The sequence below is a fragment of the Pseudorca crassidens genome, chromosome 18 (assembly GCF_039906515.1).
Source record: "Pseudorca crassidens isolate mPseCra1 chromosome 18, mPseCra1.hap1, whole genome shotgun sequence".
NCBI lineage: Eukaryota > Metazoa > Chordata > Mammalia > Artiodactyla > Delphinidae > Pseudorca > Pseudorca crassidens.
The window spans coordinates 59592215-59609227 of record NC_090313.1 but is presented as its reverse complement, the minus strand read 5'-3'; the positions used below and the strand labels follow the sequence as shown (position 1 = coordinate 59609227).

The window sequence follows — 17013 nt, the reverse complement described above, 5'->3', positions numbered from 1 at the left end:
TTATTCATATAATCTTCCATTTTTACTTAGTTTAGGAGAGATTATGTAAATAGCTAGCTACCAGTACCTACTTGGTAACAGAGCAGGTGCTGAATTAGTAGGTACTTGCATACTGCAAGAGTTAAGGTGCCTTGCTGTATGTCTCTTACCTTAACCAAACAGCTCACAACGTTTTAAAGAATATAGATGCTTGGGTGACGTTTCAGGTATTTCTGATTCAGGAGGTAAAGTTTCTCATCTGAGTATCCTGGCCACTCACTCACTAGCTGTGATACACAGTCTTGTAAGGACTGCCAGGGAGAAACAAGAAAAAACTGATAAAGATAGTGCTGGGGGTTGTTTAGAGAAATGTTTTATTCATGTTCCTTCCTGAGAATATGTAATACTTGGTTTAAATTTAAATTCTTGTATATTTTACGCTAAAAGTGTTCTGTTACTACTAGATGATCTCTTAAATCAGTTTTTTTTTAAATAAATTTATTTATTTTTGGCTACGTTGGGTCTTCATTGCTACGCGCAGGCTTTCTCTAGTTGTGGTGAGCGGGGGCTACTCTTCATTGCAGTGCGGTGGCTTCTTATTGCGGTGGCTTCTCTTGTTGCGGAGCATGGGCTCTAGGCGCGTGGGCTTCAGTAGTTGTGGCACGTGGGCTCAGTTGTTGTGGCTCGCGGGCTCCAGAGCGCAGGCTCAGTAATTGTGGCGCACGGGCTTAGTTGTTCCGTGGCATGTGGGATCTTCCCAGACCAGGGATTGAACCCATGTCTCCTGCATTGGCATGCGAATTCTTAACCACTGTGCCACCAGGGAAGTCCCTTAAATCAGTTTTGAAGCAAGATACTAGAAGGCATTTAAGAAGGGTTATAAGTACTTTCTTTAACAAGCTTTTATTCTGTACAGATTAGGGCCTTTAAACATTTATGACCTTATGAAGGTCTTACTAACCTTGCCTGCTTACTAAAGTAAGGTTTGCTGTAATGCTGAGGTTAATATAGTACAAGACTTGATGGAGTAGGGAATTGAGTATTGATGCTTCACAGTGGGCTGAATTAAATCAAATATTCTTTATAATATTAAGTCAGAGAATGTATATTTTAAATCCTTTATCTTTCAGTATCCGTGAGTTTATGTATGATAAGAGAATCTATGTTTCATATTTTAGGAGATTTGGGCTAAGAGAAGGGTAGTAATTTTTCCAGTGTTAGAGAAATAAGTTCTAAAGCTAAAAGTCGAACTCAGGTCTTCTGACTATAAGTCTTATTCCCTTTTTATTTTATTTTACTGTAACTACTTCAATAAATATCAGTTGTATGATTGAAAGAGAAATATATTTTTGATAATGATATATTCTACAAATGTTTATTGAGTACCCATGCACTTTGCTAGGTTTTTGGAGTACAACACTTGTGCTTATAGAACTTTATAAAGGGGACGATATCCCCCCTGAAAAAAGAAAAGTGATTGTTGGGTGCTGTCAAGGAAACATACAAGGGATCCAGATAGAAATAAAGGATGAGAGGGACCTACTTTATTCAGATAGTGTGCTTATGAAAAATTTGCGATGACATTTATGCAGAGGCATAAATGCAAGGGAAGAAGCTAGCATTGCAGGTATTGGAGGGTAAAAACGTTCCATGCAGAGGAAAGAATGTGTGCCGATTCCGAGACAGGAAATAGCTTAGTATGTCCTAGAGTTTGAAATAAGATCATTGTGACTAGAATGTGGTGAGCAAGGGAGATAGATAAAGGTTGAAGGTAGAGATGTGTTCAGGACCTTGTTCTGTGCTCAGGAATTTAAATCTTCCCGTTAGTTCTTCACAGCCTAATTAGGGTACGAATAGACAGTTAAATATGATAAATACTACTACTATATAAAGTTCTGTGAGAAGACAAAGATGCAGACAGAATACTGAGGCAGTCTATAAAAGCTTCCTAAAGAAGAGACATCTGAATTAGGGCCTGAAAGATAAATAGGAGTTGGCTAGAAGGAATCATGGAAGAAACACTGCAGGGAGAGGGTGCAGCATGTGCAGACACACAGGACTAAAAGAAACATATACTTTGGTGTAGTAAAGAGTTATGAGGTTGGAGTAGAGGTGTGCTGTAATCGGTAGGGAAGGAAAGAAGCTAGGAAGAAGGATGGGGGGGTGTGTGGTGAGAGACTATAGACCACGTTGTAAATGGCCTAGTAAGTCAGGCTAAAAATTTTGGATTTATTTGCCTTTTTCATTGCCTAGGAGATAAGTGCTTTTAAGCAGTTTTTTTGTTTGTTTGTTTAGCAGCTGGAAAAAAATACAGAGTTTTCCTCAGAAAAAGAAAAAAGGTATTAAGGAGTCTGGCAAAAGACGGAAGACAAGGATACCAACCAGTTAGACCATTGATAACATGGGCATCTAAGAAGAGCTGATCCAAGTCTAAGTTAACTATTAATTGTAGGGATTGAGAGAGGAAATAGAATAAAGAAATATTTTGAGAGTGAAATTGATGGTACTCGAATATCATGGTACTTGGAAAAGTCAGAGGTTTCCAGCTTTCATGATTGGGTATCATTCATTAAAATAAGGAAATACTTGAAGAGAAGTATGCTTTTGAAGAACACATTTTTGGGGAAAGATAGGGAAGATGGTTGAGATGTGTTAAAGTGGTGTTCCTTTCCATTTTCTCTGAAGTAAGTAACCTTGTCATTGTGGTTGGGAAAACAGACTTTTTATTTGTCAAAAAAAGCTTGCCTGAGTAAAGGAGTCTGTTCCCTAACATTGCTATAATCAGGAATTTCAAGTATGAATTGCTGTAAGTTGCAGTATTGAATTTGTTTGAGGTTGTTTTCTAATCATTGTGACATTAGTATGATCCCCAAACCAAGAATTCAGACAGTCTAAGACATGAGTGTACACCCTTCCAGGAATCTAGAGTGCAGTACAATAGAACCATTTTAAATTTAAACTGGTTTCAGCAAAAGTAAAAAAGAATTTAAGAAAATTGACTTCTAGTCCGGATGTTCCAAGTTATCTACCATCTCTGTGACTTTGACAAATCAACTTCTGACCATAAATTCTAAGAAGAAAAGGGGTAAAGGGGCTGGACAAGGTTTAGCTTTGTTTTGTTTTAGCTTTAAAATTCTGTGAATTTTCATGTCTTGATCTAATAAATATGGGTAATTCTTAAATTTTTCATCTGTGATAAGAAAGGAAATTCAAATTATTAGATTGAACCCTTCACTAAAAATATCCTAAAATTATTCTGCTTAATAAGTTGATGTCAGAGATTACACTTACAAACCTGTTGGCCATATTGTAGTATGCCTTTTATGACTAACTAGTAAACAGTACTGTGTAGTGTGAAAATAGAGATATCGCAGTAGCCTAGATCATAGCACAGTGACCTACTTTCAAAAATGGCTATCTGTGTGGAAGAGTTCATGCCATTTTCTTAGACATCTTTTGATCCCAGACTAATTTCTTGCTCAACTGGGCATACTGGGTAGCATGCATTCAGTTTGTGTTTATATGATTCATGTATTAAAAAATATATATATATATAAATGTGATGGGGTTATCATTTAACATTTTAAGAAAACAGCTCTTCATCTGAGTAATCAGTTATATGATTAAATAAAATTTTTAGTCGATTAGTAGTTATTAATTATAAATATATATCACTAATATGAAACACTTTTTACATTTGATTATTTCAAGATTGCTAAGCATCAGTACCCTTAATATTCTAGTTTATGATAAATTGATGTTGCAGCAACAAATATTGACAGATGTTTTGTTCTACTATATTTTCCTCACATAATAGCTGCACTTTGATGTGTATATATTTCGGCCTGAAATTAGAGGTGTGACTTACGAGGGAAATTTTTTTTTTCCTTCAGCTCTTATCTTCTTCACCTCCTGCTGCCCCTATCCTTTGCCACCAGTGTTCTCAGGTCCTGCTGGGGGGACAGAGAAGATCAGAGGTGAAGGGTAGAGATGGCAGAAAGTGGGGTTGGAGCAGTGGGCTGGAGGTAGGGTAGGGAGCATGCAGAGAAGGATCCAAGGTGGATCAGTGGGAGGCGGGAGGGGGGTTATGGGGAGCAGAAAACATGGTAGTTAGAGGGCAAATAAAAATTACCTTTAAGAAAAAGAAATGTTTTTAAACATCTAGTGGTGATTATTTGGATGATTAAATTAAAAGTAAATACAGTACCTGATTTATATTTGTTGCCGGTGTGACCCTATACACAGATAAAATGTAAGATTTGCCATACTGTCATCTGTGAAATTAATCACTGACAAAACTTGGTTTTCATTGTAGATCAAAGACCAAGCTCACCAATTCGACATCAGGGAAGGAATGACGAGATTGAGCGTGATGAAAGAAGAGAGGAACGAAGAGTAGACAGAACGGATGATAGAAGAGATGAAAGGCCCAGGGAAAGAGATCGGGAAAGAGAGCGGGAGCGGGAGAGAGAGAGGGAACGGGAGAGGGATCGGGAGAGAGAGAAAGAAAGAGAACTAGAAAGAGAGCGCGCTAGGGAACGGGAGAGGGAGAGAGAGAGGGAGAAAGAGAGAGACCGGGAAAGAGAGAGAGATCGGGACCACGATAGAGAGAGGGAAAGAGAGAGGGAGCGAGACAGGGAAAAAGAGCGGGAGCGGGAGAGAGAAGAAAGGGAGCGGGAGAGAGAGCGGGAGAGGGAGAGAGAGCGAGAGCGAGAAAGAGCGAGAGAAAGGGAGAAAGAGCGAGAACGCCAGAGGGAGTGGGAAGACAAAGACAAAGGACGAGAGGACCGCAGAGAAAAGCGGGAAGATATCCGAGAAGACAGGAATCCAAGAGATGGGCACGAGGAGAGAAAATCAAAGTAAGTGATTGTGAACCAGTTTTTTACATGTCAGTGAGGAATTCAGAAAGTTCCATTTAATGCTTCTCGGGGGCCCCTAATATCCTCTTAATTCTTTTTCCTCTCCACATTTTCCTGTATTTTAGTTTTATTATATGTATTTGGTGTTCAACATCTTTTGAATTGTCTAGGAAAAAAGTTTTCTCATTCTACTATTTCTGTATCCAAGAGATATAGTTAATAATTCTTGTTTACTGTTTGATTACAGCCATTTAAAAAAAATTAAGTTATTTATTTTTGGCTGGCTTGGGTCTTTGTTGCTGTGCGCGGGTTTTCTCTAGTTGTGGTGCGTGGGGGCTACTCTTAGTTGTGATGTGCGGGCTTCTCATTGCAGTGGCTTCTCTTGTTGTGGCTCATGGGCTCTAGGTGCGTGGGCTTCAGTAGTTGTGGTGCACGGGCTTATTTGCTCCGCGGCATGTGGAATCTTCCCGGACCAGGGCTCGAACCCGTGTCCCCTGCATTGGCGGGCAGACTCTTAACCACTGTGCCACCAGAGAAGCCCAATTACAGCCATTTTTGATGGTACATTGGTTTATTTGACTGCTACAGACTTGTTTTTAACAGGAATCCAACCTGAAAGTGGTAGCATCAGTGGGTTTATGTCCCATCATATCCACTTTATAAGTAGTTAATGGAGTTGGCTTGTCACCAAGACATAATGCTTGTGCTATTCCTGATAATCCTTTATGAGTTCTGTGTACGTATAAGTCTAGAGTCACTACCCCCAGGCTGCAGAAGCATTTACAGTGTCTTAGAACAGAGGAAATTCTGGAACCACTGCATGGCTAGAAGGAGATGAGAGATAGAGAGGTATCCTCTCTTGGGTTGTGGAGTTATAGTAGATTATTGGAATAAAAAGATGTGTTCTTATTATCTTATATATCTGAGGGCATCTTCTCTCTTCTTTCTTTTCTCTCTCTCTTTGTTTTTCTTTTTTTTTTAATATCAGTAAGAATTTATTTGCTCTGGTATCTGGGAAGTCCAGGGTTAGTTTTTGTTTTGATGTGACTATATCCAGATTCTCAAACAAACATAGAGTGGTGTATCTCCACTGTTCTTTTTCTGTATTAGTTTTAGACTCAGAAGGCTTTTACCGAAATGATGGCTAGGATGACCCCAGGGTTATACCTATCAGCTCAGTAGCCCTCTCTGTGCTGGGGCTCTCATCAGTAGAGGAGTTAGATAAGAGAGCTAAGCCAATCACTATAGCCATGAGAAATCTGGATTCTGGTCAATTTTGAGGTTTTATAGACATAAAACCAAACGTATCAAAATTGTTTTTTTTTCCCAAATACCAACTAGAATAGAGGGTATATTTAAGTTTGTTAAGACAAACTGGAAATAATTTATATATCCTCAATTTCTTTGCCTCTACCTCTACCTTATTTGCCTCATGGTGAATACACTCTCTGCTTTAGGCTTTTTTCATCATTGCTCTTATGGATTTTGGTTATAAACAAACAACGCAGCACAGAAATGGAGGCTTCTTCCATTAGGTCTTGCCTTCCCTTCAGTCTGCAGCCAAGGTTTTCTGTAGTTCACTCTCTCGCTTCCCTCTCGCCACATTAAAAAAAAAATCTCACATTAACATAAAATTGATAATACCTTTCACACATGCAGGGACACAGTACATTATTATTTCTCTTCTCTCCTCTGACCTCTTTAACTCTCTATCTTCTAAGATTAAAATTCTGAAATCTTTGCTATTTATTTATTATTATTTAATCCTATGCTTTGATTATATTTTACATGCTTCTGATCTCAGCTTACAGTAGCCAAAATTTCTTCTAGTTTTTCGTGGCTAGACATTCCAAGCATTGACAAGGGCCCCAGAAATTTAGGAGTCAACAGCTCTATAAAATAACTAGTTATATGAGGTTAACATCTTGATGTTTTCATCAATTATATTGTCATCTCAGTAGCTGAATTTATCCAGCACTTTCGTTTTTAACCATGGTTATGAGGAAGGTTTGTTGAATTGCCGTAGTATTTATTTTACTCTAATTTTGTTTCTGTAGATACTTCCTTGAAATTAAATTTCGTTTTTTTGCATGTTTTATATTTTCTTATGTTATCAATTAACCTCTTGCTGTGTATCAAACCACATGAGAAGTTAGAAGTTTAAAACAACCACCATGTATTTGGTCATGATTCTGTGGGTTAGCAATTTTGTCTCGGCTCAGCAGAGTGGCTCTTCTCCTGGTCTCACTTGGGATCACTCATGCTTCTCCAGTCATTCTGGCAGTTCAGCTGAGTCTGAGTGACCCACGTGGCCTCACTCACATTTCTGGCAGTTGGTGCTGGCTGTTGCTTAGGGCATCTTATTTTCTCTTCCATATGACCTCTCATCCTCCAGTAGTCTAAACTCTACTTTTGCATATGATAGTAGAAACATACCAAGAAGGCAAAAGCAGAAGCTGCAAGGCCTCTTGAGTCGTAAATGTCCAAACTTAAACTGTCATTTTCACCACATCTTCCTGTCATAGTAAGTCACTGGGCCAGCCCAGATCCAAAGAATGGGGACAGAGACTGCCTAATGATGGCAGGAGCTTTTGATAAGGAATTGCACAAGCTTGGGCCTGTGAGTTGTCATACTACATCTGGGGTCTCCTTTTCCACCTGGCTACTCATCTATATGAGTGAGCTGTCAAGGAGAAAATGTGCTCATGTGCTGCAGTGTTTCTCAACTTTTAGCCATAGTATTTACAAACATTGCTGGCTTAAAAAAAAAAAGAGTGGTCAAAATTTAACAAAAATATAGGAAAACACTAGAATAACTTAAGTATCCAGAGGTATAAATCACTAGTCATTTGAAGTTTAACTGAAGAACAAGAAATATAGTGAACATATGAATTATTTTATTAATTTGTCACCAAGCAGATGATATAGTTCTAAGAGATGAGAAGAAACCGATTTTTACAGTGTACCCACAACATGACTGGCACTGGGTTTATGACATAACGAACTTATTCCTCATTGCAATTTTATGAGATGGACCCCCATTTTTTCAGCTATTTTCAGATGAGAAAGCTAAGAATGACCTCAAGGAATTTACCTAAGGTTGCATAATAAGTAACATGACTAGAAGTTGAACTCAAGTCTTTTTTGACTCCAAAGCCAATACTAGATTTTCTCGTTTGACTTCCCAACATAAGGTATTTCTATACCATAAAAAGGTAAAACTAATGAATAATTTTCAGTAGAGGGTACATTGATTGCTCTGCTATATGTTACCACTTCGTAGTAGTTAAATCTGGTGAATTTCAGTGAGTTATTCTACATCTACATGAAAAAGATAAGAGGTGGTGCCATGTATTTGAAGTCCACAGTTGTAAGTCTTAACAAATGAAGAATTTTATCAAACATGCCGAATGCCCTTTGTATGATATAGATAGCTCTGAGAGTATTGGGTTTGTTTTTTTTGGTTTTAATTGTGTTCTCTTTATTTTTTGCCAGTGTTAACCTTTATTTATTTTTAGTTTTTATTAGAGTATAGTTGATTTACAATGTTCTGTTAGTTTCAGGTGTACCGCAAAGTGAGTTGGTTATACATATACATACATCCACTCTTTTTTTTTTAAGATTCTTTACCCATATAGGTCATTACAGAGTACTGAGTAGAGTTCCCTGTGCTGTACAGCGGATTCTTCTTAGTTGTCTATTTTATATATAGTAGTGTGTATATCTCAATCCCAGTCTCCCAATTTATCCCTCCCCACCCTTATCCCCTGGTAACCATAAGTTTGCTTTCTACAAACTCCCGTTTTGTGAATAAGTTCATTTGAGTGTTATCTTTACTTAGATTGCTAATTGTGACGGGACATTTAAAGTTCTGGATGAAGCAGGAATACACTATTTTTTGAGACCTAAAATTCATAATTTATTGATTATTGGATATTCATTCATTTATATAATAGAAAATTACCATAGAATTTCCATCACTACCATTTTCTCATTCTATTTTTTTCTGTTTCTTTCTTGCCATACTCTGTCACTCTTTTTTTTTTTTCTTTTTTGCGGTACGCGGGCCTCTCACTGCTGCGGCCTCTCCCGTTGCGGAGCACGGGCTCTGGACGCGCAGGCCCAGCGGCCATGGCTCACGGGCCTAGCCGCTCCGTGGCATGTGGGATCTTCCCGGACTGGGGCTCGAACCCATGTCCCCTGCATCAGCAGTCGGACTCTCAACCACTGCGCCACCAGGGAAGCCCTCTTTTTTTTTTTAACATCTTTATTGGAGTATAACTGCTTAACAATGTTGTGTTAGTTTCTGCTGTACCACAAAGTGAATCAGCTATATGTATACATGTATCCCCATATCCCCTCCCTCTTGCGCCTCCCTCCCACCCTCCCTATCCCAGCCCTCTAGGTGGTCACAAAGCAGTGAGCTGATCTCCCTGTGCTATGCAGCTGCTTCCCACTAGCTTCTGATAGTATTATAATCCTACAATTATACATTCTAGTTACAGCAAAAAATAATAGTAAAAATGTAGTAAAGAAATCTTTTTCATCCCCTGGAATTTTATAAATTACATTTGTCCAATTTAGGAAGCGCTATAGAAATGAAGGGAGTCCTAGCCCTCGTCAGTCACCTAAGCGCCGGCGAGAACATTCTCCTGACAGTGACACCTACAACAGTGGAGATGATAAAAGTAAGCAGGATCTGTTTTCCACATTTCTATAGTCATATTCATTTGTAACCACGAGACCATTCTTTCACATCAATACGAAATGATGAATTGAGATTTAAAATGTTTTCTTGCTCTACTGCCTTTGAATATCTCCCATTGTGACTAAAGTATGTGTTAGAAATAGTCATTCTACCATAATGGCACTGTCATTTCCTACTAGTTGTAGTAAAGCCATAGTTTTATTTTTACTGAAGTTGTTATTTTTAAACTTTTAAAATGAAAAGGGAGAAATTGGTTTATTATTTATAGGTAGCATGCAATATTGTTAACATGGTGAAAGTGTGATTACTTTTATCTTTTTGTATAGATGAAAAACACAGACTCTTGAGCCAGGTTGTTCGACCTCAAGAATCTCGTTCTCTTAGTCCATCCCACCTTACAGAAGACAGGCAGGGTAGGTGGAAAGAGGAAGATCGTAAACCAGAAAGAAAAGAAAGTTCAAGGCGCTATGAAGAGCAGGAGTTCAAAGAGAAAGTTTCTTCTGTAGATAAGCAGAGAGAACAGACAGAAATCATGGAGAGCTCAAGAACTCGTTCACAAGACATGATAGGACACCACCCATGTGAAGATCGAGACACATCTGATCGAGCTCATGATGAAAATAAGAAAAAAGCAAAAATTCAGAAGAAACCTATTAAGAAAAAGAAAGAAGATGATGTTGGAATGGACAGGGGTAACACAGAGACAACGTCTGAAGATGGTCAAGTATTTTCACCAAAAAAAGGACAGAAGAAGAAAACCGTTGAAAAAAAGCGTAAAAGGTCCAAAGGTGATTCTGACATTTCTGATGAAGAAGCAGTCCAGCAGAGTAAGAAGAAGAGAGGCCCACGGACTCCCCCTATCACAGCCAAGGAGGAATTGGTTGAAATGCACAATGATAAGGATGGCACTATGGAGGATCCTCAGAAGAAAGAAGATACAGCGTTCAGTGACTGGTCTGATGAGGACGTGCCTGACCGTGCAGAGGTGACAGAAGCAGAGCACGCTGCCACAGCTGCTACTCCTGGAAGGACTCCTTCCCCGTCTTCTCTTCCTCCTCCTCCTCCTCCTCTTGCCACGACGACGACTCCTGCTGCCACCACCTTCAACACGTTGACCGCCACCATTTCCACCTCTTCCACCCCAGCCAACACCACCAACACTTTTACCAGTGAAGACTCACATAGAAAATGCCATAGAACACGAGTGGAAAAGGTAGAGGCACCTCATGTTACTATAGAAGATGCACCACATCGCAAGCCAGTGGATCAAAAGAGGAGTAGCAGCCTTGGCAGCAATCGGAGTAATCGTAGTCATACATCTGGCCGTCTCCGCTCCCCGTCCAATGATTCTGCACATCGAAGTGGGGATGACCAAAGTGGTCGAAAGAGAGTACTGCATAGTGGCTCAAGAGACAGAGAAAAAACAAAAAGTCTAGAAATCACAGGAGAGAGAAAATCTAGGATTGATCAGCTAAAGCGTGGAGAACCCAGTCGAAGTACTTCTTCAGGTAATGAAAATGAAGTATAATCTAACCACTGTTTCCTATGTTAGTATATTTGTATATTTTGTACAGTTTTTTGCTTTGTTCAAATCATAATTTTAAAGTAAATGCTAAATTGGTTACTTTATATGCTGCCTTAAATTTCAAGGAACCTAAAAGCTTAACCATCCCGCCAAAATGTTACCTGTTATCACATTACTAGCAGCATTATAGTAGAGGTACATTCAATGAAGTCAGTTTAATATCAGGATTTTAGTAGTATATCTTGGTGGAAATACTTACGTATTCAAGTCCTCTATTGATGCCTAAAATTTTAACCTTCTGCCTCTTCTTCCTGCAACCAATACTTTCTCTTTTGACCACAGAAAATAAGGTAGGGGGATAGGAAGAGGTCAGATAATGAAATGATCATTTCTTTTACTGCTTAAACAGTTTATGTATTTATTTCTTTGAAGATATTTTGTGGTTATAGTGGAAATAAACAAGGAAACATGCTTTTTACATATTTTAATTAACACTTTGAGAGATGGAATTTTTCATTAAGATGGGTCCTTTGGATAATTTAAAATAAATACAGAAATAGATAAATTGTCAGTTTTAAAGGGCCTTAAAATGAAGCCTTTTATTTCCATTTTATCACGTGTTAACTCTTTGTATATGGTGTATTTATTTTAGATCGCCAGGATTCAAGAAGCCATAGTTCAAGAAGAAGTTCTCCTGAGTCAGATCGACAGGTCCATTCAAGATCAGGGTCGTTTGATAGCAGAGATAGGCTTCAAGATCGTGATCGTTACGAGCATGAGAGAGAGCGGGAGAGAGAGAGGAGAGATACACGGCAGAGAGACTGGGAGCGAGATGCCGATAAAGATTGGCCCCGGAACAGGGACCGAGATCGACTACGGGAACGGGAGAGAGAACGAGACAAAAGGAGAGACTTGGACAGGGAAAGGGAGAGATTAATCTCTGATTCTATGGAAAGGGACAGGGACAGGGACAGAGACAGAACTTTTGAGAGTCCTCAAATAGAGTCTGTAAAACGCAGTGAAGCAAAACTGGAGAGTGAACATGAGAGAGACCTAGAAGGCACTTTCCGGGACTCTTTAGCTTTGGATAAAGAAAGAATGGATAAAGATCTAGGATCTCTGCAGGGATTTGAAGATACAAATAAAGCTGAGAGAACAGAGAGTATGGAAGGTGAGTGTCACGCCTTTTTGTCGGTTTCAATGCTCCATTCCTTTTCAGATTTCATAGCAAACAAATATTTCCTTTTGAAAGGTCATCTGATACACATATTGACTCCATTGTTTTAGGGAAAATAGAGTTTATAAGGAAAAGCCTTATAATACTTAAAAAATGTGTTCCACTCATTAGTACTATCAAGGTAGACTTGGTTCAAATAAGCCTAAATGAAATAAATGATTACAGTCGTCCCTCAGTCCCTCAGTATCTGCAGGAATGGGTTCCAGAGCCCTCCACAGATAGTAAAATCTGGGCATGCTCAGGTCCCTTATTAAAATGACTTCCCGCTCCTAGAATGAGGGACCCTGAGAAGGCCACATCCACCCTTTTGCCCACTCAGAGCCAACCTCAGCTATGGACATCCACTCTCCAATCCTTCACCCCTGATAATGCTATACAAGCTGGCTTAATGCCTCTGCACTCTGAATGAGCTTCCTTCTCTAGGCTTCTCCGTACCCATTGCCTGATAGACCTTTTCCCTTTTATCTTCTCTTATTCAAACTGCAAGTCCCAGTTTATGCATTATTTCCTCTACGAAGCCTTCTCTGCTAAAGGTGCTTTACTCTTTCAAACCGCCGTAGCACCTTGTTTATACATCTTTAATAGCATCCCTGTGCCATATTATAATTATTTTTCCATAGTTTTCTCACCACTATACTGTACTCCTTTGTTAGGCACCATAGCTTTTCATTTCTTTATCATCAAGACTCTAGTAAGGACACAATAAATGGCTGATGAATGAAAATATGTTCTGCTGTGCATACATGTTCTGCATCTTATTCTTTGGTGAATTATAGCCCAGGTTAACAATAGTAATGGCCCCCCTGAAAATTCTTCTGGAAGTTCTGCCTCCACTACACCATTGTTCTGACATAACCTCTCTACTTCAAGCCCCCAAGAAACTTCTGGGATACTTAGTACATAAGCAGTAATATTTTATATTCTTTTTATTTGTTGTATTGTAGCACTAGTCCCAGAATAAAGTTCACATTCTTTTAAAACTATAAACATCCTTACATCTTTTGGTTATTTGGTTAGATATATTCCAATACACCAACTGTTAACATATTTTTTCTACTTGACAAAAACATTTCTGCCTCAGTGGTCTTCACATTTTTATCTCAAATTTGAATTTTAATGGCATCAATTTGTGACCCATAGTACTTATTAGAGGTACAACCTTGGGGTATAATTGAATATAATTTTAACCAATCATTGTAATATCTCTCTTGTGATAGGAGTTCTTGCCCTTCATCCCTAAAATATACCATTCATTGGTTGTGATCACAGATAACATAGCATAGAAATTTAGAGGTGAATTACCTATTGTGAAATGCAAAATTTTATCCAGTTAAAGTAGGACAATGAGTTTGATAAAGCTTGAAAAGTTAAAAATCCTATTATTTGCATTTATGTTTAGATGTATATCTGTGTAATGAAGTTATTAAAATTGTTTACTTTAGAAGTGAATGGTGGGGGTATGAGGAGATTACTACAGAACTTAATAGAGTAGAAAATTAGTAGAATGACTAGAAACATCTCATAGTTTATTATATTTTATTTGCTGTAAGTTTTATAAAGCATGCTGTTGCATTTTGAAAACTAATGTTGTAAACTCAGTAAAGTGTATGGATAACACCTGATTAGAAATATTAAGTGTACTGTATAGTTTTATGATAATTCAAGTTCACAACTAAGTCACCAGGAGACAAAGCTTTAGCCTAGGTAGTTGAGAAAAGTTGGTAAATAAAGAAATGGAAGGTACGCTAGTGGTTAAAGTTTCAAATAAATTTTACTAATTAGTTTGCAAGTTCTTTAAAATTAATGAATTTATTTTGATAAATTAATGCATCCTTTTGAAATTAGATTTCTTTGGACTTAAAGTTTTATTATAAAAAATTAACAACATAATATCAACATTAACTTGTTAGTGGTAGATTTTCTCATATTTTAATTGTAATCTTATAACTTATTTTGATATTGCTGTCCATATTGTGTTCTTGGCATTAAAACTAAATTTAATTTTTAAGTTTTCTTCTGGAGGTATCAAGTGTTTTAAATAATTAAATATAGTTTTCAAATAAAAAAATGCTTTTCAACTTTTCTTAGTGTGCACAGCCTCTCCTCTTTGTTTTCACTTAGATAACCCTTTCCCTTAACACTCTCTTTGGCATGAAATTAATTTTTCTGTTTAGCAGGAGATGACGAATCCAAGTTAGATGATGTGCATTCGTTAGGATCTGGTGCTGGAGAAGGATATGAGCCAATTAGTGATGATGAACTAGATGAAATTCTGGCAGGTGATGCTGAAAAGAGGGAGGACCAACAGGATGAGGAGAAGATGCCAGGTAATCATTTGCAGAGGTGGTTGAATGTAAGAAATATTTAATTATGGTATAGTGATATTCTTTGTTCCCTTTCATGATGTAAGAATTGATAAAATGCAGTTAGAATTTTCCCATTTGAATTAAATGTTTTAATTAACATAGAAGTGCCAATAAAATGAAAATTATAGTTAATATGCTCTGCTCATTTTTAAGTAGACATTGCCTATAAATTGGAAAGGGCATTATTTAAAATAGCACAATTGTAAGATTTCCTATCAAACAGTGATTGTCTAGCAGTGTTCTAGATGGTAGGTGTATGGTACAGAGCTTCACAACTGTGCTGCCACAAACCAACTTTTGAAATGACCATTCAGAAATTTTCAAAGGTCGAGGTTATATTTGAACACTGTTTATATACTTCTCTCTCTCAATTTTCTAAATTCAGTAATCATTTCCATTTATAGTACTTTATTCATTGCCAGAACTTCCTCCAGTGACTGTACCATGAAGCAGCTACCTTCAGTGTTCTTGTTGAATCATCCCAATTAGTCTAATTGTTACTAACAATTTTTTTTTTAATCATAGGGTCTTTGCTTTGTTTGGGTATACAGAATATTAAATTCTTATTTTGACTTAATTTGCTCTTACATTTTACAGTTTTTTCTAATGTATAATATATATATGAGTGTTATCTTTATTATTATCAGCTATTAGATATTTCTGAATAGAACATTATTTTGTTAATTTCCTAAACTCTGACTTATCAGTGGATAGATTATTCTCAATTTTAATCTTAGCCACTGCCTGATTCTTAAATTTATTTCATAATGAATCATTTGTTTTTAAAAGGTAAACTGTGTCTGTGCATTCATGCACACATGCAAACTAAATACACTCCTGGATTTACTTAATTAACCCTTGAAATGACTCTGGTACCAAACTTCAAAATGTCAGACCTAATATAGTGAAATGATGGAGTTCTTTCATTGAGGATCTCTCAAGCAATTTAAATGCATTATTTGTAGGAATGGGTTTGCTTAGGTGTTTGTTTGCTTGCCTTTTTTTTTTGGTTTTGGGGTTTTTTATTGAAGTATAATTGACATACATTAGTTTCAGGTACACAACGTAATGATTTGATATTTGTATACATTGCAACATGATCACCACATTAAGTCTAGTTACCATCTGTCACCATGCAAAGTTACAAAGTTTTTTTTCTTGTGATGAGAACTTTTCAGATATACTTTCTAGCAACTTTTAATGTTGAAATACAATATTATTGACTATAGTTACCATGCTATACATTACATCCCCATGATTTATTTATAATTGCAACTTTGTACCACTTGATACCCTTGACACATTTTGTCTAAACTTCACATTCCTTCCCCTCTGGAAGCCACCGATCTCTGTATCTATGAGTTTGGTTTTCTTTTTGTTTGATTCTTTTCATTTTAGATTCCACATATAAATGAAATGGGGGGGATGGAGGCACTCGCCTGTGACCTCTTCGCCTCTTTTCCTTTGGTGAGAAAGTTATTTGTAGAGGTCCTTAAGATTCTAAATTTTAGCTTATATAGAAAATCTTTTGTTTTAAGAATGTGCCTTTTTTGATTTATATTGTTATTTAATGCTTTCTGTGGCTTGGAATCTGTATTTCTCTATAGATAACGAGAATGTATTTCTTGGTATAATAAAATTCTGTTCTTTAACTTTTTGTAGATCCATTAGATGTGATAGATGTGGACTGGTCTGGTCTTATGCCAAAGCATCCAAAAGAACCACGAGAGCCTGGGGCTGCACTCTTAAAATTCACGCCTGGAGCCATTATGCTGAGAATTGGGATCTCTAAAAAGTTGGCTGGTTCTGAACTCTTTACTAAAGTCAAAGAAACATGTCAGAGACTTTTAGAAAAACCCAAAGGTAATTCCGTCCCACTTTGACTATATAATGTTTAATATAAACATTAAGGTGCCTTTGAAAAGGATTCTGTTCTCATGTAGCAGTTACAGTATAAGAACTTTTTCTGTTTTTGAGGACTCACTTATTTTCAGTATTTAATCCTCATGGTCAAAGTTTGTTTTAATTTATTTTGAGAAAAATTTAAGCCTACAGAAAAGTTGTAAACATAGCACAATGATCTGACTGTATCAAAGTTACTTTTTAACAGGTAAGTTCTAATGTCAAAGTGCTCAGTGGTTTACCCAGGGCTAAATGAAGTAGAGCCTGGGGAAGTGAACTAGATATTGTTCATATCTAAGCAAATTGGTTATCTTGGCAACCCTTTCCCCCGGGAAATGGGGAATTCTACTCAAATGCAGATGTTTAGGTTGAGCCTTTAACAAAGTGGTTAAGAGCTTAATCTCTGGGCCAGATGGCCTGGATTCCAACAGGCACAC

General features: G+C 37.4%; 1 protein-coding gene across 8 annotated transcripts in view; it reads left to right on the top strand.

Annotated features, from left to right (window-relative positions):
• The window catches only part of ZC3H13 (zinc finger CCCH-type containing 13), a 91617-nt gene that overhangs the window by 62332 nt on the left and 12272 nt on the right, over positions 1-17013 (top strand). For 4 of the 8 annotated variants that reach the window (XM_067713549.1, XM_067713546.1, XM_067713548.1 and 1 more), the window contains 7 exons: positions 3873-3956; positions 4295-4838; positions 9423-9526; positions 9873-11054; positions 11724-12242; positions 14483-14635; positions 16337-16537. In XM_067713549.1, the coding sequence (XP_067569650.1) occupies positions 3873-3956; positions 4295-4838; positions 9423-9526; positions 9873-11054; positions 11724-12242; positions 14483-14635; positions 16337-16537 (2787 nt within the window). The remainder of the gene's footprint in view (positions 1-3872; positions 3957-4294; positions 4839-9422; positions 9527-9872; positions 11055-11723; positions 12243-14482; positions 14636-16336; positions 16538-17013) is intronic. The other 4 variants (XM_067713552.1, XM_067713551.1, XM_067713554.1 and 1 more) reach the window with 4 other exon arrangements.